The sequence below is a fragment of the Mustela erminea genome, chromosome X, assembly GCF_009829155.1.
Source record: "Mustela erminea isolate mMusErm1 chromosome X, mMusErm1.Pri, whole genome shotgun sequence".
NCBI lineage: Eukaryota > Metazoa > Chordata > Mammalia > Carnivora > Mustelidae > Mustela > Mustela erminea.
In genome coordinates, this window is record NC_045635.1 from 47,526,330 (window position 1) to 47,546,430 (window position 20,101).

Consider the following 20,101-nt stretch of genomic DNA (forward strand, 5'->3'; position numbering starts at 1 on the left):
GGAATTTAAAATAGCTATGACTGATAAGTTAAAAGCTTTATTGAAAAGGTAGACCGCATGCAAGGTCAGATAGATAATTTCAGTATGGGGATGGAAAGTATAAGAATCAAATGTAAATGCAAGAGAAAAGCACAGTAATGGATCTGAGGAATGTCTTCAATGTTCTAAAAAATGAACATAACATAACTGAGAAATATATGAACTTGAAGATGGATCAGTAGAAATTACACACCCTAAAATGCAGGCAGAAAAAATAGTAAAAACAAACAAAACAAAGCAACCCAGAACAAAATATCCAAGAACTTTGAGAAAGTATCAAATAGTGTAATATATATGTAACCTATAAATAACCCATAAATATCATATATATATAATTAGAATATATTATATATAGAATGTAATATATATGTAATTAGAATAATGGAATGAGAAGAGGGAGATAATGGGAAAGAAGAAATATTTGAAGAAAGAACTGCCAAAATTTTCCAAAATTGAGTTATTGACAACAAACCACAGATTCCAGCATCTCAAAGAATACTAAGCAGCATAAATAAAACTTTAAAAAGAAGCACACCACACCTAGACATAGCCAATGCAAACTGCAGAAAATCAGGCAAAAATAAAATTCTGAAGGAGGCCAGGAAAAAGGTGTGGTAGGAACACCTTACTTACAGAAGAGCAAGGTGGAGAATTATACTGGACTTCTTGTTAGAAGCCACATAAGCAAAAAAGATAGTGAAATTTAAAAAAAAAATTCAAGTATTGAAAGTAAACAACAACAGCAGCAATAACAAGAAAAGCCCCACAAACCCTGTCAATGCAGAATTCTAAATTCAGGAAAAATGTCCTTTAAAAATAAAGGCAAAATAAATACTTTTATTTCAGACAAACAAAAATGGGAAATTCATCACAGGCAGACCTGTCATATAAGAAATATTAAAGAATAATATTTAGACAGAAAAGATCTGATATAGGTCATAAAATCGGATGTACATCATTAAAGAAGAACATTGGAAAAGGAATAAATTAAGGCAAAATATACCTTTTATTTTGCATATTCTTAATTGTTCTAAAAGATTACTGTCCAAAGCAGTAATAGTAATAATGTATTGAGTGTTCATAGCATATATCAAAATGAAATAAATACAAAAATGACACAAGGAAAGGGAGGAAGAATCTGGGAATGTTCTGTTATAAGGTACTTGTTCTACATGTAAAGTAATATAGTGTTATTTGAAGGTGAACCCAAATTATTTTAAAACATATATTATAAAACCTAGGAGAACCACTAAAAAGTAAAGACAAACCCAAAATAGAAAGGCATAAATATATATAAACAATAAGTAAACACACCAATAAAATGGGGTCATGAAAAATGCTCAAATAAGATGAGGTAACGCAAAAAAAAAAAAAAAGAAAAGAAAGGAAAAGAAAATATAAAAAAGAAACAAGTCTTGGAAGATAGTGGTAGACTAGGAAAACTCTAGGCTTCCTTGTCCCACAAATACAGCTAGGTAACTATCAATCATCCTAAATAACACCAAAACCAAGCTGAAGACTAGCAGAACAAATTCCACAACTAAAGGTACAGAAAAACTCACATCAAAGAAGGTAAGAAGTGTGAGAGAAGCAGAGAGAAACAGATCATGGTCACCATGGTGGGGAAGGAGCTGCAGTTGCAGAAGAGGGTGAGAGACAGACTAGCACACAGGGGATCCCACATGGGTAAGACAAGCACCCATGGAAATTGACCTGGAAAATGAGAGGGGATGAAATTTGTGAGCTTTTAATGAGGTTCAATAAAAAAAAAAGGAAGCTCTTACTGCTAAGATAAATGAGGCAGAAGAGAGAATTAGTGATATAGAAGACCAAATAATGGAGAATAAAGAAAGTGAGTAAAAGAGAGATAAACAACTACTGGACCATGAGGGGAGAATTTGAGAGATAAAGTGATACCATAAGATAAAACATGATTAGAATAATTGGGATCCCAGAAGAAAAAGAAAGAGAGAGAGGCAGAAGGTATATTGGAGAAAATTATAGCAGAGAACTTTTCTAATTTGGGGAAGGAAACAAGCATCAAAATTCAGGAGGCACAATAAGAATAGGTTAACAACCCATCATCTAATAGTAATAGTAAAACTTACACGTCTCAGAGACAAAGAGAAAAACCCTGAAAGCAACTCAGGACAAGAGGTCTGTAACCCACAATGGTAGAAATATTAGATTGGCAGCAGACTTATCCACAGAGACCTGACAGGACAGAAAGAAGTGGCATGATATATTCAGAGCACTAAATGAGAAAAATATGTGGCTGAGAATACTATATCCAGCTAGGCTGTCATTGAAAATAGAAGGAGAGATAAAAAGCTTCCAGGACAAACAGAAATTTTAAAAAATTGCAAACACCAAACCAGCCCTCCAGGAAATATTGAAAGGGGACCTCTAACCAAAGAGAGAGCCTAAAAGTAGCACACCAGAAAGGAACAGAGACAATATACAGTAACAGTCACCTTACAGGCAATACAATGGCACTAAATTCATATCTTTCAACAGTTACCCTGAATGTAAATGGGCTAAATGCCCCAATCAAAAGACACAGGGTATCAGAATGGATAAAAAACAAAAAACAAAAAACAAAAAACAACAGCAAATGAAATCTTGCCATTTGCGACAACATGGATGGAACTAGAGCGTATCATGCTTAGCGAAATAAGTCAAGCAGAGAAAGACAACTATCATATGATCTCCCTGATATGAGCAAAGAAACAAAACAAAACAAAAAACAAGACTCACCAATATGCTGTCCACAAGAAATTCATTTTAGACTCAAAGACAACTCTAGATTTAAATGGGAGGTGGAAAACAATTTACCCTGCTAATGGACATCAAAAGAAAGCTTAGGTGGCAATCCTTATATCAGAAAAATTAGATTTTAAGCTAAAGACTATAATTAGAGATGAGAAAGGACACTGTATCATACTCAAAGGGTCTGTCCAACAAGAAGATTTAACAATTTTAAATATATATTCCTGTAACATGGGAGCAGCCAATTATATAAACCAATTAATAACAAAATCAAAGAAACACATCAACAATACTACAATAATAGTAGGGAACTTTAACATCCCACTCACTGAAATGGACAATCTTTTTTTAAAATAAAAGATTTTATTTATTTATTTCTTTATTTATTTTTTAAAATTTATTTGACAGAGAGAAATCACAAGTAGATGGAGAGGCAGGCAGAGAGAGAGGGGGAAGCAGGCTCCCTGCTGAGCAGAGAGCCTGATGCGGGACTCGATCCCAGGACCCTGAGATCATGACCTGAGCCAAAGGCAGCGGCTTAACCCACTGAGCCACCCAGGCGCCCCAAAGATTTTATTTATTTATTTGACAGAGATCACAAGTAGACAGAGAGGATGGCAGAGAGAGGGGGAAGCAGGCTCCCCACTGAGCAGAGAGCCCGATGCGGGGCTTGATCCCAGAACCCTGGGATCATGACCTGAGCTGAAGGCAGAGACTTTAACCCACTGAGCCACCCAGACGCCCCACGGACAGATAATCTAAGCAAAATATCAACAAGGAAATAAAGGCTTTTAATGACATACTGGAGAGATGGACATCACAGATATATTCAGAATATTCTATCCCAAAGCAACAGAATACACCTTCTTCTCTAGTGCACATGGAACGTTCTCCAGAATAGATCACATCTTGTATCACAAATCAGGTTTCAACCAGTACCAAAAGATTGGGAACATTCCCTTCATGTTTTCAGACCACAATGTTTAGAAACTAGGACTCAATCATAAGAGAAAAGATGGAAAGAACTCAAATGCATGGAGGCTAAAGAGTATACTACTAAAGAATGAATGGGTCAACCAGGAAATTAAAGAAGAATTTTAAAAATTCATGGAAACAAATAAAAATGAAAACACAACTGTTCTAAATCTTTGGGATACAGTAAAGGCGGTCCTGAGAGGAATGTATATAGCAATACAAGTTGCTCTCAAGAAGCAAGAAAGGTTTCAAATACAAAACCTAACCCGACACCTAAAGAGGCTAGAGAAAGAACAGCAAATAATGTGTAAACCCAGCAGCAGAAGAAAAATAATAAAGATCAGAGCATAAATCAATGAAATAGAAACCAAAAGAACAGTGGAAGAGATCAACAAAAGTAAAAGCTGGTTCTTTGAAAGAATGAGATTGATAAATCCCTGGCCATTGGAGAAGTGTCTGTTCATATCTTCTGCCCATTTTTTGATATGATTATCTGTTTTGTGTGTGTTGAGTTTCAGGAGTTCTTTATAGATCCTGGATATCAACCTTTTGTCTGTACTGTCATTTGCAAATATCTTCTCCCATTCCATGGGTTGCGTCTTTGTTTTGTTGACTGTTTCCTTTGCTGTGCAGAAGCTTTTGATCTTGATGAAGTCCCAAAAATTCATCTTCGCTTTTGTTTCCTTTGCCTTTGGAGACATATCTTGAAAGAAGTTGCTGTGGCTGATACTGAAGAGGTTACTGCCTATGTTCTCCTCTGAGATTCTGATGGATTCCTATCTCACGTTGAGGTCTTTTATCCATTTTGAGTTTATCTTTGTGTATGGTGTAAGAGAATGGTCGAGTTTCATTCTTCTACATATAGCTTTCCAGTTTTCCCAAATGAAAACATACAAATGGCTATCAGACATATGAGAAAAATGTTCATCATCACTAGCCATCAGGGAGATTCAAATTAAAACCACATTGAGATACCACCTTACACCAGTTAGAATGGCCAAAATTAGCAAGACAGGAAACAACATGTGTTGGAGAGGATGTGGAGGAAGGGGAACCCTCTTACACTGTTGGTGGGAATGCAAGTTGGTGCAGCCACTTTGGAGAACAGTGTGGAGATTCCTCAAGAAATTAAAAATAGAGCTTCCTTATGACCCTACAATTGCACTACTGGGTATTTACCCCAAAGATACAGTTGTAGTGAAATGAAGGGCCATCTGTACCCCAATGTTTATAGCAGCAATGGCCACAGTCACCAAACTGTGGAAAGAACCAAGATGCCCTTCAACGGACGAATAGATAAGGAAGATGTGGTCCATATACACTATGGAGTATTATGCCTCTATCAGAAAGGATGAATACCCAACTTTTGTATCCACAGGGATGGAACTGGAAGAGATTATGCTGAGTGAAATAAGTCAAGCAGAGAGAGTCACTTATCATATGGTTTCACTTATTTGTGGAGCATAAGAAATAACATGGAGGACATGGGGAGATGGAGAGGAGAAGGGAGTTGAGGAAAATTGGAAGGGGAGGTGAATCATGAGAGACTATGGACTCTGAAAAACAACCCAAGGGTCTTGAAGGGGCGAGGGGTGGGAGGTTGGGGGAACAAGGTGGTGGGTATTAGGGAGGGCATGTATTGCATAGAGCGCTGGGTGTGGTGCAAAAACAATGAATACTGTTACACTGAAAAGATACAGAAAAATAAAAATTAAAAAACAAAACAAAACAAAACAAAACAACCCTGGCCAGATTTAACAAAAAGAAAAGAGAAAGGACGCAAATGAACAAAATCATGAATGAAAAAGGAGAGATCACAACCACCACCAAATAAATACAAACAATTATAAGAACATATTATGAGCAACTATACACCAGCAAATTGGACAATCTTGAAGAAATGGATGCATTTCTAGAGATGTATAAACTACCAAAACTGAACCAGGAAGGAATAGAAAATTGGAACAACTGATGACCAGTAAGGGGATTGAAGCAGTCATCAAAAATCTCCCAACAAACAAGAGCCCAGGGCTATATGGCTTTCCAGGGGGAATTCCACCAAAAATTTAAGGAAGAATTAGTACTTGTTCTCCTGAAACTGTTCCAAAAAATAGAAATGGAAGGAAAACTTCCAAACTCATTTTATGAGAACAGGATTACCTGATCCCCAAACCAGACAAAGACCCCATCAAAAAGGAGAATTAACAGATCAATATTCCTGATGAACATGGATGCAAAAATTCTCACCAAAATAGTAGCCAAAAGGATCCAACAGTACATTAAAAGGATTATTCACCATGATCAAGTGGGATTTATTCCTGGGCTGCGAGGTTGGTTCAACATCTGCAAATAAATCAATGTGACACAATACATTAATAAAAGAAAGAACAAGAACCATATGATACTCTCAAAAGATGCTGGAAAATCATCTGACAAAGTACAGTATCCTTTCTTGATCAAAACTCTTCAAAGTGTAGGGATAGAGGCTACACACCTCAGTATTGTCAAATCCATTTATGAATATCATTCTCAATGGGGAAAAACAGCGAATATCATTCTCAATGGGGAAAAACTGAGAGCTCTTCCCTAAGGTTAGGAACACAGCAGGGCTGTCCAGTATCACCACTGTTTTTCAACATAGTACCAGAAGTCTTAGCCTCAGCAATCAGACAACAAAAAGAAATAAAAAGCATCTAAATCAGCAACGAAGAAGTCAAACTTTCATATGCAGATGGTATGATACTTTATGTGGAAAACCCAAAAGACTTCACTCTAAAACTGCTAGAACTCATGTAGGAATTCAGTAAAGTGTCAGTTTATAAAATCACTGCACAGAAATCAGTTGCATTTCTATACACTAACAAGGCAGAAAAAAGAGAAGTTAAGGAGTCAATCTCATTTACAACTGCACCCCAAACCATAAGATACCTAGGAATAAACCTAATCAAAGAGGCAAAGAATCTGTACTCATAAAACTGTAGAATAATCATGAAAGTAATTGAGGAAGACAAAAAGAAATGGAAAAAAAACGTTCTATGCTCATAGACTGGAAGAACAAATATTGTGAAAACATCTGTGCTATCTGGAGCAATCTACACATTTAATGCAATCCTTTTCAAAATACCATCAAGTTTTTCAAAGAAATAGAACAAATAATCCTAAAATTTATATGGAACCAGAGAAGACCCTGGATAGCCAGAGGAATGTTGAAAAAGAAAACCAAAGCTGGCGGCATCACAATTCCAGACTTCAAACTCTATTACAAAGCTGTCATCATCAAGACAGTATGTACTGGCACAAAACTGGACACATAGATCAATGGAACAGAATAAAGAGCCCAGAAACGGACCCTCAACTCTATGCTTAACTAATCTTTGACAAAGCAGGAAAGAATCTCCAATGGAAAAAAGACAATCTCTTCAACAAATGGTATTGGGAAAATTGGACAACCACATGCAGAAGAATGAAACTGGACCATTCCCTTACACCACACACAAAAATAGACTCAAAATGGATGAAAGACCTCAGTGTGATACAGGAATCCATCAAAATCCTTGAGCAGAACACAGGCAGCAACCACTTCAACCTCAGCTACAGCAACTTCTTCCTAGAAACATCACCAAAGGCAGGGGCAAAAAATGGACTATTGGGACTCCAACAAGATAAAAGTTTTGCACAGCAGATGGAACAGCCAACAAAACCAAAAGACAACCAACAAAATAGGACAATATATTTCAAATGACATATCAGATAAAGGGCTAGTATCCAAAATCTATAAAGAACTTATCAAACTCAACACCAAAAGAACAAATAATCCAATCAAGAAATAGATGGAAGACATGAACAGACATTTCTGCAAAGAAGAAATCCAAATGGCCAAAGACATTGGAAAAGTGTTCAATATCACTTGGCATCAAAGAGGTACAAATCAAAACCACGGTGAGATACCACCTCACACCAGTTAGAATAGCTAAAATTAACCAGTCAGGAACTGATAGATGTTGGTGAGGATGTGGAGAAAGGGGAACCCTCCTACATTGTTGGTGGGAATTCAAGCTGGTGCAGCCACTCTGGAAAACAGTATGGAGGTTCCTTCAAAAGTGGAAAATAGAGCTACCCCATGACCCAGTAATTGCACTACTGCGTATTTACCCTAAAGACACAAATGTAGTGATCTGAAGGGGTATGTGTACCCAAATGTTTATAGCAGCAATGTCCACAATAACCAAACTATGGAAAGAGCATAGATATCCATCAACAGATGAATGGATAAAGATGAAGTGTTATATATGTACAATGGAATGCTACGCAGCCATCAAAACCCCCAAAATCTTGTTATTTGCAATGATGTGGATTGAACTAGAGGATAGTATGCTAAGAGAAATAAGTCACTCAGAGAATATGATCTCACTGATATGAGGAATTTGGTAAACAAGACAGAGGATCATAGGGGAAGAGAGGGAAATATGAAAGAAGATGAAACCAGAGAGGGAGACAAACCATAAAAGACTCTTAATCACAGGAAACAAACTGAGGGTTGCTGGAGGGCAGGGAAGTGGGAGGGTTGGGGTGGCTGGGTGATGGCTTTGGGGAGGGTATGTGCTAGGGTGAGTGCTGTGAATTGTGTAAGACTGATGAATAACAGACCTGTACCCCTGAAGCAAATAACACATTATATGTTAATAAAAATGCCATATGCTTGGTGAACATATTTGAAAATTATGTATCTGGTGTGTCAGGAATTATAAATACCTTAAACTGAACAGTAAAAGAAAATCTAATTCAAAGATCTGCAAAAAAATATGAACAAGCATTTCACCAGCCCAGATATGTAGATGGCAAAAAAACACATCAAATGATGTTCAAGGCCATGGGCACCTGGGTAGTTTAGTTGGTTAAATGTCTGACTCTTGGTTTTAACTCAGGTCATGATTTCATAGGTCGTGAAAAGGAGCCCTCCATTGGGCTCTACATTCAGTGGGAAGTCTCCTGGAAGATTCTTTCCCTCTGCCCTTCCTCTTTCTCTCTCTCTCTCTCTCTCTCTCTCTCTCTCAGATAAATAAATAAATAAATAAATCTTTAAAAATAAAAATAAAGGATGTTCAAGGCCAAAAGAAAGGGCATCAAACCTTACTCGCTGGCACCTTCCTCTTGGACTTCCAGCCTCCAGAACTGTGAGAAATAAATAGACTTAGTGGTTTATCATGGGAAAATTTTCCCACCTGAAGAATGGCCCAGATGGCCCACAAAACAAATAGAAACTGTGACTTCAGGGAAGGTGACAGAGTAAAAAGATTCTAAGCTCACCTCCTCCCATAGACACACCTGGATAAAAGCTACATCAGTGTATCCAACCCAGAAGATGACCTGAGGATCTTTAGAACAGACTTTCCATGGTTAATCATAGAGAGGATGACACATTTCAAAGGTAAGGAGGGTAGAAACTCACGTGGGAACAAAACACCCAGTGGGATTAACCAGAAGTGAGACTAACCATGAAGAAGCACAGAGAAAGGATATGAGCAGACCCCACACCAGGTACCCCAGACACAGGAGCCCTGCACTGGGAAGACAAGTACCCATAATATTTGATTTGAAAACTAGTGGGGCTTAACTTCCTGAGTTTTTATGATAAGCCAGCCTTAATACTGGGTCCATTAAAAATCAGCAGTTCCGCTCTGGAAGAGCTGGAGGGCTATAGAAACGGAATCCCTGTTCTTAAAGATACAGCATAACAAAAGCCCCACCAAGACAGCATAGATGCAGCAATTTAAAAGTACCTGGAGTATATGTACAAGGAATTTATTTACTAATTACAGAAAGTGTGCTGGAGTGGCAGAAAACCTCATGAGATTTCTCCAAGCACAAAAGAACTGGTGGATGCCAATTCTCTCTCCCCACAGCCTAGATAGTCAGGCACCTGTGCGAACCAGCATGAGCACTCTTCACCTACTTTGCTAACACTGTGCACCCACTCTCAAATTCTTCTATGGATCCAACCCATTCAACATGCCCCACATGGCAGGAATTCCCCCAAAGTAGTTCCTGACACATCTCACCCTGCAAGAAGCCCTAGCAGGAACAAGCACTACTCCAATGTGACTCCTACCCTGGGGAAAGGGTAAGAAACCCACACACACCAGTACAGTCACAGCCCCAGCAGCTGAACCTTATACGTAGCAGTGCAGAAAGAGTGCCCTCTCTGGGCACTATCAGAAACTATCAGTGTTTCTGCAGCCCTGGCAAGCATCTTGTTTGACTGCCAGCCCTGGTCACAAACAAAATCCTCTCAGGGTACAAGGCAGGGAAAATTCCTTGCAGGTCATTGTTACTACAGCCCCAACAGATGGACTGAGAGCAGACATCTGGTTTCACTGCATATCCCACCCATCAACAAATGCCTCTCAGAGGAAATTTCAGGGAGACCACCATGTAGTTGTGTGACAGCAACCTAGCAAATGGGCTGAAGATAAGCATCTAGTCTGGCTGCCAAAACCACCCAAATATAAGACCATAGCAGCCCCAGACCAGCCCCTTAACAATACAGGGACTAAACCCAGCTAATAGCAGGCAAAGTGGGCCATTGCTGCCAACTGGACTGCAAGTAAATGATGTTCAGCTACAACAGTAGGGTACATAAAACCCATATAGGACACATCTCTGAAGCAACAGGTTCTGGTGAACAGGGGCATTACACTACAAGGTACCACAGGTTCTCTTCTTAATAAAACCACTCCTTGCAAGTCAATGTAGCTGACTTTCCTAATACATAGAAAAAAAACTATAGATAGTAAGACAAAATGAGGAGACAGAAGGATATATCCCAAATGAATGAACAGGATAAAATCACAGTAAAACAGATAAATGAAACAGATAAGCAATATGCTTAATAAAGAGTTCATAGTAATGGTTATAAAGAAACTTACTGGACTTGAGAAAAGCATGAAGGATCTCAGTGAGACATTCAACAAAGAGAAAAAATACAAAATGAGAACCAATCGGGGCACCTGGGTTGCACAGTCAGTTAAGCATCTGACTCTTAGTTTTGGCTTAGGTGGTGATCTCAGGGTCATGAGATCAAGCCCTGTGTCAGGCTCCACACTTCGTGCAGAGTCTGCTTGGGATTCTCTCTCCCTGTCCCTCTGTCCCTCCAGGTTTTTTTCTCTCTCTCTAAAATAAATCTAAAAAAAAAAATCAGTGATGAAGAAGTTAATAATTGAAATTAAAAACACACTAGATGTAATGAATAATATATTAGAAGAAGCAAAGAATGGATCAGCAAGCTGAAAGATAGAGAAAACAACCAAGCTGCACAGTGAAAAGAAAAAAAAATAACAACAAATACCACAGAAATATAAACAATTATGAGAAAATATTATGAAAAACTATATGCCAAATAAATGGAACAACCTGGAAAAAATGGGTAAGTTCCTAAAAACATATAAAATACCAAAACTGAAAAAGAAAGAAGTACAAAACTTTAACAGACAGATAACCAGCAAAGAAACTGAATGAGTAATAAAAAAACTCAAAACAAACTAAGTCCAGGACCAGCTGTCTTCACAGGCAAATTTTACCAATCAGTGAGCACCTATTCTTCTCAAACAGTTCTAAAAAATATGTAAAAGGAAGAAAAATGTCCAAGTTCATTCTATGGGATCAGCATTACCCAGACCACATAGAGATTACACTAAAAAAGAGAACTACAGGCCAAAAGCTCTCATGATGCAACATTTTTCAAAAATAATAGCAAACCTAATCGAACAATGCATTAAAAAAATCATTCACCACTATCAACTGGGATTTATTCCTGAGTTGCAAAAGTGTTTCAATATTCGCAAATCAATCAATGTAATACACCACATTAATAAAAGAAAGGGTAAGAGCCATATGATCATTTTAATAATTTCAAAAAAGGCTTTTGACAAAGTATCCATTCATGATAAAAACCCTCAACAAGGGTTTAGAAGGAACATACCTCAACAAAATAAAGGCCATATATGAAAAATCCACAGCTAATATCATCCTCAGTGAGGAAAAACTGAGGGCTTTCCCTCTATGGTCAACGACAAAACAAGGATGTCCACTCTGACCACTGTTATTTAACATAGCACTGGAAGTCCCTGCCACAGTGATCAGACAACTAAAAGAAATAAAAGACATCCAAATCAGAAAAGAAGAGGCCAAAACTTTCACTATTTGCAGATGACATGAAACTCTATATAGAAAACCCAACAGACTCAACCCCAAAATTGCTAGAACTGGGGCATCTGGGTGGCTCAGTGGGTTAAGACCTCTGCCTTCGGCTCAGGTCATGATTTCAGGGTTCTGGGATCAAGCCCTGCATCGGGCTTTCCGCTCAGCGGGGAGCCTGCTTCCCCCTCTCTCTCTGCTTGCCTATCTGCCTGCCTGTGATCTCTGTCAAATAAATAAATAAATCTTTTAAAAAAATTGCTAGAACTGAAAAATGACATCAGTAAATTCACAGGAAACAAAATCAATGTACAGAAATCTATTGCATTTCTATCCACAAATAATGAAATAGCAGGAATAGAAATCAAGGAATCAGTCAAACTTACAATTGCACCAAAATCTATAAGATACCTAGGAATAAATCTAACTAAGTGAAGTGAAGGACCTGTATCCTAAAAAACAAAACAAAACAAAACAAAACAAACCCAACCAACCAAACAAACAAACAAAAAAAACTATAAAACACTGATGAAAGTAATGTGTGAAGAGGACACAAAGAAATGAAAAGACATTCATGATCATGGACTGGAAGCACAGATATTGTTAAAATGTCTACCTGAAGCAATCTACACATTTAATGCAATCCCTATCAAAGTACCAATAGCACGTTTCACAGAACTAGAACAAACAATTCTAAAACTTGTTTGGAACAACAGAAGACCCCAAATAGCCAAAGAAAACTTGAAGAAGAAAAGCAAAGCTTGGGGTATCACAATTACAGGCTTCAAGTTTTATTATAAAGCTGTAGTGATCAAAACAGTATTTTGCTGGCACAAAAGCAGACACATAAATCAATGGAACAGAATAGAAATCCTAGAAGTGAACGCACAACTCTAAGGTCAATTACTCTTCAGCAAAGCAGGAAAGAGCAGTCTCTTCAACACATGGTGTTGTGAAAAATGGACACCAATGTGCAAGAGAATGAAACTGAACCACTTTCTTGCACCATACACAAAAATAAATTCAAAATAAATGAAAGACCTAAATGTGAGACCTGAAACCACAAAAATCCTAGAGGATAACACAAGCAGTAACCTCTGTGACATTGGGCATAGCAACTTCTTTGTAGCTATGTCTCCCAAGGCAAGGGAAAGAAGAGCAAAAATAAACTATTGGGACTACATCAAAATACAAAGCTTCTGCATAGCAAAAAGGAACAGTCAAGAAAATTAAAGGCAACCTATGGAATTTAAGAAGATGTTTGCAAATAACTTCCCTGATAAAACATTGTTATCCAAAATATATAAAGAACTCATAAAACTCAACATCTGTAAAAATAATAATCTAATTAAAAATGAGCAGAAGACATGAATAGACATTTTCCCAAAGACATTGAAATGGCCAAATAGACATATGAAAAGATGCTCAAAATCACGATCATCAGAGAAATACAAATCAAGACTATAATGAGATTCACCTTACACCTGTCAGAATGGCTAACATCAACAACACAAGAACAAAATATGCTGGCAAGGATATGGAAAAAATAGAACCCTCTTGCACTGTTGCTGGGAATGCAAACTGGTGTAGCCACTGTAGAAAACAATATGGAGGTTCCTCAAAAATTTAGTAATAGAACTATCCTATGATACAGCAATTGAGCTACTAGGTACTTACCCAAACAATACAAAAATACTAATTCAAAGGGATACATGCACCCCAACATTTATAGCAGTATTATCTACAATTGCCAAACTGTAGAAACATCCCAGGTGTCCATCGACTGATGAACGGATAAAGAAGATGTGATATATAGATATATAAATGAAATATATACATATGTGTATATATATGGAAAGATAAGATGTGATATATATATATCACACATACATACATATATATATAATGAAATATTACTCAGTCATAAAAAAGAATGAAATCTTGCGATTCGTAATGACATGCAGCTAGAGAGTATTATTCTAAGTGAAATCAGTCAGAGAAAGACAACTATCATATGATCTCCCTGATATGAGGAAGTGGAGATACAACATGGGGGTCTCGGGGGTAGGAAAAGAATAAATGAAGAAAGATGGGATCGGGAGGGAGACAAACCATAAGAGACTCTTAATGTCTGTCACAAAACAAACTGACGGTGGCCAGGGGGAGGGGGCGTAGGGAGAGGGTAGTGGGGTTATGGACATTGGGGAGGGTATGTGCTATGGTGAGTGCTGTGAAGTGTGTAAACCCGGTGAATCACAGACCTGTACCCCTGGGGCTAACAAAACATTATATTAAAAAATTTAAAAAAATTATCCTCAAAAAAAAAAATTCTACATGTGAGTGACATCATAAGGTATTTGTCTTTCTCTGACTTATTTCACTTAGCATTATGCACACTAGCTTCATCTATGTTGAGGCAAAGGTCAAGATCTCATTCATTTTTATGGTTGAATAACGTTCCATTATATAAATACCACACCCTTTTATGCATTCATCTTTTTTTTTTTTTTTTTTTTTTTTTTTTGTGCCTGGTGGTGGGTATTAAGAAGGCATGTACTGCATGGAGCACTGGGTGTTGTACATAAACAATGAATCTTGGAATACTGAATCAAAAACTAATGATGTAGGGGTGCCTGGGTGGCTCAGTGGGTTGAAGCCTCTGCCTTCGGCTCAGGTCATGATCTCAGGGTCCTGGGATCCAGCCCCGCATCAGGCTCTCTGCTCAGCGGGGAGACTTCTTCCCCCTTTCTCTGTCTCTGCCTGCCTCTCTGCCTACTTGTGATCTCTGCCTGTCAAATAAATAAATAAAATCTTTAAAAAAAACCTAATGATGTATTTTATGGTGACTAACATAACAGAATAAAAAAATCCATTCATCTTTGATAAATACTTGGGCTGCTTACATAATTTGAGTATTATAAATATTGGTGCTATAAAAATGGAGGTGCATGTATTCCTTCAAATTAGTGTTTTTGTATTATAGGGGTAAATATCCAGTAGTGTGATTACTGGATCATAGGGCAGTTATAATTTTAAATTTTTGAGGAATCTCCATCCTGTTTTCCACAGTGGATGCATCCATTTGGATTCCCATTAACAGTGCAAGAGAGTTCTTTTCTCTTAACTTCCTTGCCAGCACTTGTTTCTTGTGTTGTTAATTTTAGCTATTCTGACAGGTGTGAGATGAGATCTCACTATAGTTTTGATTTGCATTTCCCTGATAATCAGTGATGATTAGCATCCTTTCATGTGACTGTTGGCTATCTATATGACTTCTTTAGAGAAATATCTATCCACGTCTTCTACACATTTTTTATTTGGATTTTTCAGCTTTGGGGATTGAGTTTTATATGTTCTTTATGTATTTTGGAAACCAACTCTTTATGGAATATGTAATTTTCAAATATCTTTTTCCATTCTGTAGGTTGCCTTTTAGCTTTATTGATTGTTTTGTTCACTTTGCAGAAATGTTGCTTTTGTTTCTCTTGCTTCATGAACCATATCTAGAAAGAAGTTGTTAGGGTTGATGTCAAAGAAATTACTGCCTGTGATCTCTTCTAAGATTTTTTTTTCATTCAAATTTCCAGAATCTGTATTCAAATCTATAGCACACATACCACATCTTCTTTATCCATTCATCATGGATGGACATTTGGGCTCTTTCCATAGTTGGGCTATTGTTGATAGTGCTACTATAAACATTGGGGTGCATATAGCCTTTGGAATCAGGTTTTTTTTCTTTTTTTTGGTATCATTTTGGCAAATACCTAGCAGTGCAATTTAAGGATCATAGAATAATTCTATTTTTAACTTTCTGAGGACCCTCTGTACTGTTCTCCAGAGTGGCTGTACCAGTTTGCATTTCCACCAACAGGGCAAGAGGGTTCCCCTTTCTCTGCATCCTTGCCAACACCTGTTGTTTCTTGTGTTGTTAATGTGAGGTGGTATCTCATAATTTTGATTCCTATTTCCCTGACAATTAGTGATATTGTGTATCTTTTCATGTGTCTGTTAGCCACCTGGATGTCTTCTTTGGAAAAGTGTCTATTCATGTCTTTTGCCCATTTCTAAATGGATTATTTGTTTTTTGGTTGTTGAGTTTGATAAGTTCTTTATAGATTTTGGATACCAAACTTTTATCTGATATGTTGTTTGTGAATATCTTCTCCAATTCCATAGGCTTCCATTTAGCTTTGTTGATTATTCCCTTTGCTATACAGGAGCTTTCATGAAAACTGGACAATTTTCTTACACCATACACAAAAATAAATTCCCAAAATGGATGAAAGATCTAAATGTGCAACAGGAAACCATCAAAATATTAGAGGAGAACACAGGTAGCACCCTCTTTGACCTCAGCTGCAGAAACTTCTTACTGGACACATTGCTGGAGGCAAGGGAAACAAAAGCATAAATGAACTATTGGGACCTCATCTTCTAGGATATTTATGATTTAAGGTCTCAAATTTAGGTCTTTCATTCATTTTGAATTTATTTTTGTGTATGGTATAAAAACAGTCCATTTCTTTCATTTGCATTTTGTTGTCCAGTTTCCCACTACCATTTGTTGAAGAGACTGTTTTTTTTCCCCTTTGGATATTCCTCCGTTTTGTTCAAAGATTAATTGACCATATAGTTGTGTGTTTATTTCTGGGTTTTCTTTTCAATTCCATTAATCTGTGTCTAGTTTTGTGCCAGTACCGTACTCTTTTTATTACTACAGCTTTGTAATAAAACTTGAAGTTTGGAATTGTGATGCTTCCAACTTTGCTTTCCTTTTTCAAGATTGCTTTGGTTATTCGGGTTGTTTTTTTTTTTTTTTTTTGCAGTTTCATACAAATTTTAGATCTTTCTAATTCTAGTTTTGTGAAAAGTGCTGTTGTCATTTTGATAGGGATTGCATTAATTATGCAGATTGTTTTGGGTAGCATAGACATTTTAACACTAATTGTTCTTCTAATCCATGAGCATGGAATTTCAATTTCTTTGTATCATCTTCAATTTCTTTTGTCAGTGTTTTATAGTTTTTAGAGTACAGTTCTTTCATCTCTTTGGTTAGATTTATTCCTAGATATCTTATTCTTTTGGTGGCAGTTATAAATGGGTTTGTTTTCTTAATTTCTCTCTCAACTGATTCATTATTGATGTATAGATATGCAGCAGATATCCATACATTGATTTCGTATCCTGTGACTTTACTGAATTCATTTATCAGTTCTAGCATTTTTTTGGTGAAGTCTTTTGACTTTTTAAATATGTAGTACCATGTCATCTGCAAATGAAAGTTTTACTTCTTCCTTACCAATTTGATGCCTTTTACATTTTGTTGTTGTTATCTGGTTGCAGTGGCTAGGACTTCCAGTCATTTGTTGAATGAAAGTTGTGAGTAGACATCCTTTTCTTGTTCCTGATGTTAGGGGAAAAGCTTTCAGTTTTTCCCCATTAAGGATGGTGTTTATCTGTGGGGTTTTCATATATGGCCTTTATTTTGTTGAGTTATATCTCTAAAGCTACTTTTTTTTTTTCCACTTGAGAGTAGTCCTTTATTAACTGGCCCGATTACAAAAATAATCATGGTAGATACCTTAGTTCATTCTTCGAATAAGCCTATTGATCTGGTCTTCCCTGTTGCCAGCATCTCCACCTTCCACAAAATGGGTGGTCTTTTTCTTCATCCCCCCTCGTGGAGAAGATAATTTAAAGGGCCATAAAAAGTTGTTTGCCTCTTTGAAACGTTTTTCAACAGTATAGATCTCGTGAATCAGATCCTCCATGCAGATGATGCCATATTTACCAAGAGATCGGGCAATCAATGTGTTATCTGTCAGGGCAATTCGCTTCTTGTTGATTTTGCCATAACCACGCTTGTAGATCAATTCATTCACTGACTTCAGGTTAGGGTACCCCCATGCTATATATGGTTCCACAATCCTTAACATGTTAACTGAAGCCTTGTTGAGCTTAACAAAGGTGCCATTGAAGATTTGACGAAGGCGAAGGAGCTGCAACACCTTTCGAACCTTTGGGCTCACACCATTGATGCCTCTGATCCTGATGACAAACGCCAACTTGGGTTCTGCAGGTACGTAGAAGTTGCCAGCTTTTCTTGCCATCCTCGCCATCCGAATCTCGGTCCTGTACATCTGTCTGTACTCCTTGTGGTAATGCTTGGCTTTCTCATAGATAAGCTTCCTCCTTGCCTTTCGAAGCATCTTTCGAGCAAACTTCTTCCTCAGACGCTTGATCATCAGCTCTGCGAAATTCCTTCGCTTCTTTTTAAGGGTTTCTGGCACAGCAGGAACCTTCTTTTTCTTCTCCTCTGTACCCTCCATGGTTCCAGCCGGAAAAAGAGCTCTCTAAACCTACTTTGTTAAGAGTTTTTATCAAGAGCAAATGTAGTGCTTTGCCAAATGCTTTTTTTGCATCTATTGAAAGGATCGTATGGTTCTTATCCTTTCTCGTATTGATGTGATGTATCACATTGATTAATTAGCAAGTACTAAACCACTCTTGCAACCAATGAATGAATCTCACTTGATCATGGTAAATTATTTTATTAATGTACTGTTATATTCAATTTGCTAGTATTTTATTATTTCTGCATTTATGTTCATCAGGGATATTGGCCTGTAGTTGGTTTTTTTTTTTTTAAGTGAAGTCTTTATCCAGTTTTGCTATCAGGCTAATTTTGGCCTCATAGAATGAATTTGGAAGTTTTTGTTCCTTTTCTATTTTTTGGAATAGTTTGAAAAAAAAAACCAGGTATTAACTCTTCTTTATGTGTTTGGTAGAATTCATCTGTGAAGCCATTCAGTCCTAAACTTTTGTTTGTTTAGAGCTTCTTCATTATTGATTCAGTTTCTTTGCTAGTTATTGTTCTGTTCAAGTTTTCTATTTCTTCCTGTTTCAGTTGTGGTAGTTTATATATTTCTAGGAATTTACCCATTTCCTCTAGGTTGTCTAATTTCTTGGCATATGATTTTTCATAATATTCTTTTATGATTATTTGTATTTCTGTAGTGTTGGTTGTTATTTCTCCATTCTCATTTGTGAGTTTATTTATTTGAATCCTTTCTTCTTTTTTCTTGACAAGTCTGGCAAGACATTTATCACTTTTATTGACTTTTTTCAAAGAACCATCTTTTAGTTTCATTGTTTTTTTTAAATTTTGTATATTATTTAATTCTGCTCTAATCTGTATTAATTTATTCCCTTCTGAAGGTTTTAGGTTTTTGTTGTTGTTGTTATTTAGTTTTTGTTCTTCTTTTAGCTCCTTTAGGTGTAAGATTCATTTTTATTAATCTGAGATTTTTCTTGCTTCTTGAGGTAGGGCTATATTGCTATATATTTCCCTCTTAGGACTTCTTTTGCTGCATCCCAAAGGTTTTGGACCATTGTGTTTTCATTTCCAGTTGTTTCTGTGTATTTTTAAATTTCTTCTTTGATTTCTTATTTTATGCATACATTGTTTAGTAGCATGTTATTCAACCTCCATGTATTTGTGGTCTTTACAGATTTTTCTTGTGGTTGACTTCTAGTTTCATAGTGTTTTGGTCAGAACATGTGCATAGTATGATTTTGGTCTTTAATTTGTTCAGGTTTGTTTTGTGGGTTAATATGTGATCTACTCTGGAGAATGTTCCATGTGCACTTTAAAAGAGTGTGTATTCTATGGTTTTAGGATGGAAAATTCTAGACATATCTGCTAAATCCATGTATTCCAGTGTGTCATTCAAAACCATTGTTTCTTTTTTTATTTTCTGTTTAGATTATCCTTTGATGTTAGTGAGGTGTTAATGAACTTGATGTTTGTTATTAAAGGAAATTTATGTTTGTTATTAACTGCTTTATGTATTTGGGTGCTCCTACTTTGAATGCACAAATATTTACAGTTGTTACATCTTCTTGTTGGATTGTCTCTTTTATTATGATGTAGTGTCCTTCTTTGTCTCTTGTTACAGGCTTTTTAAAAAAGACTTTTTGTTTATTTGACAGAGTGAGAGACACAAGCAGGCAGAGCAGCAGAGGGAGAGGGAGAAGCAGACTTCCCACTGAGCAGGGAGCCCAATGAGGGGCTTGGTCCCAGGAACCTAGGATATCACCTGAGCCGAAGTCAGTCACTTAA

General features: G+C 36.9%; 2 protein-coding genes across 5 annotated transcripts in view; both read right to left on the reverse strand.

Annotated features, from left to right (window-relative positions):
• Positions 1-20,101, reverse strand: part of PFKFB1 (6-phosphofructo-2-kinase/fructose-2,6-biphosphatase 1) — a 113,285-nt gene that overhangs the window by 36,265 nt on the left and 56,919 nt on the right. The gene's annotated exons all lie outside the window — the stretch shown is intronic.
• On the reverse strand, positions 17,491-18,332 carry LOC116582935 (60S ribosomal protein L7-like). Its single transcript, XM_032330803.1, has one exon. It carries the CDS (start codon positions 18,306-18,308, stop codon positions 17,562-17,564), a length of 747 nt encoding a protein of 248 aa, XP_032186694.1. The 5' UTR covers positions 18,309-18,332; the 3' UTR covers positions 17,491-17,561.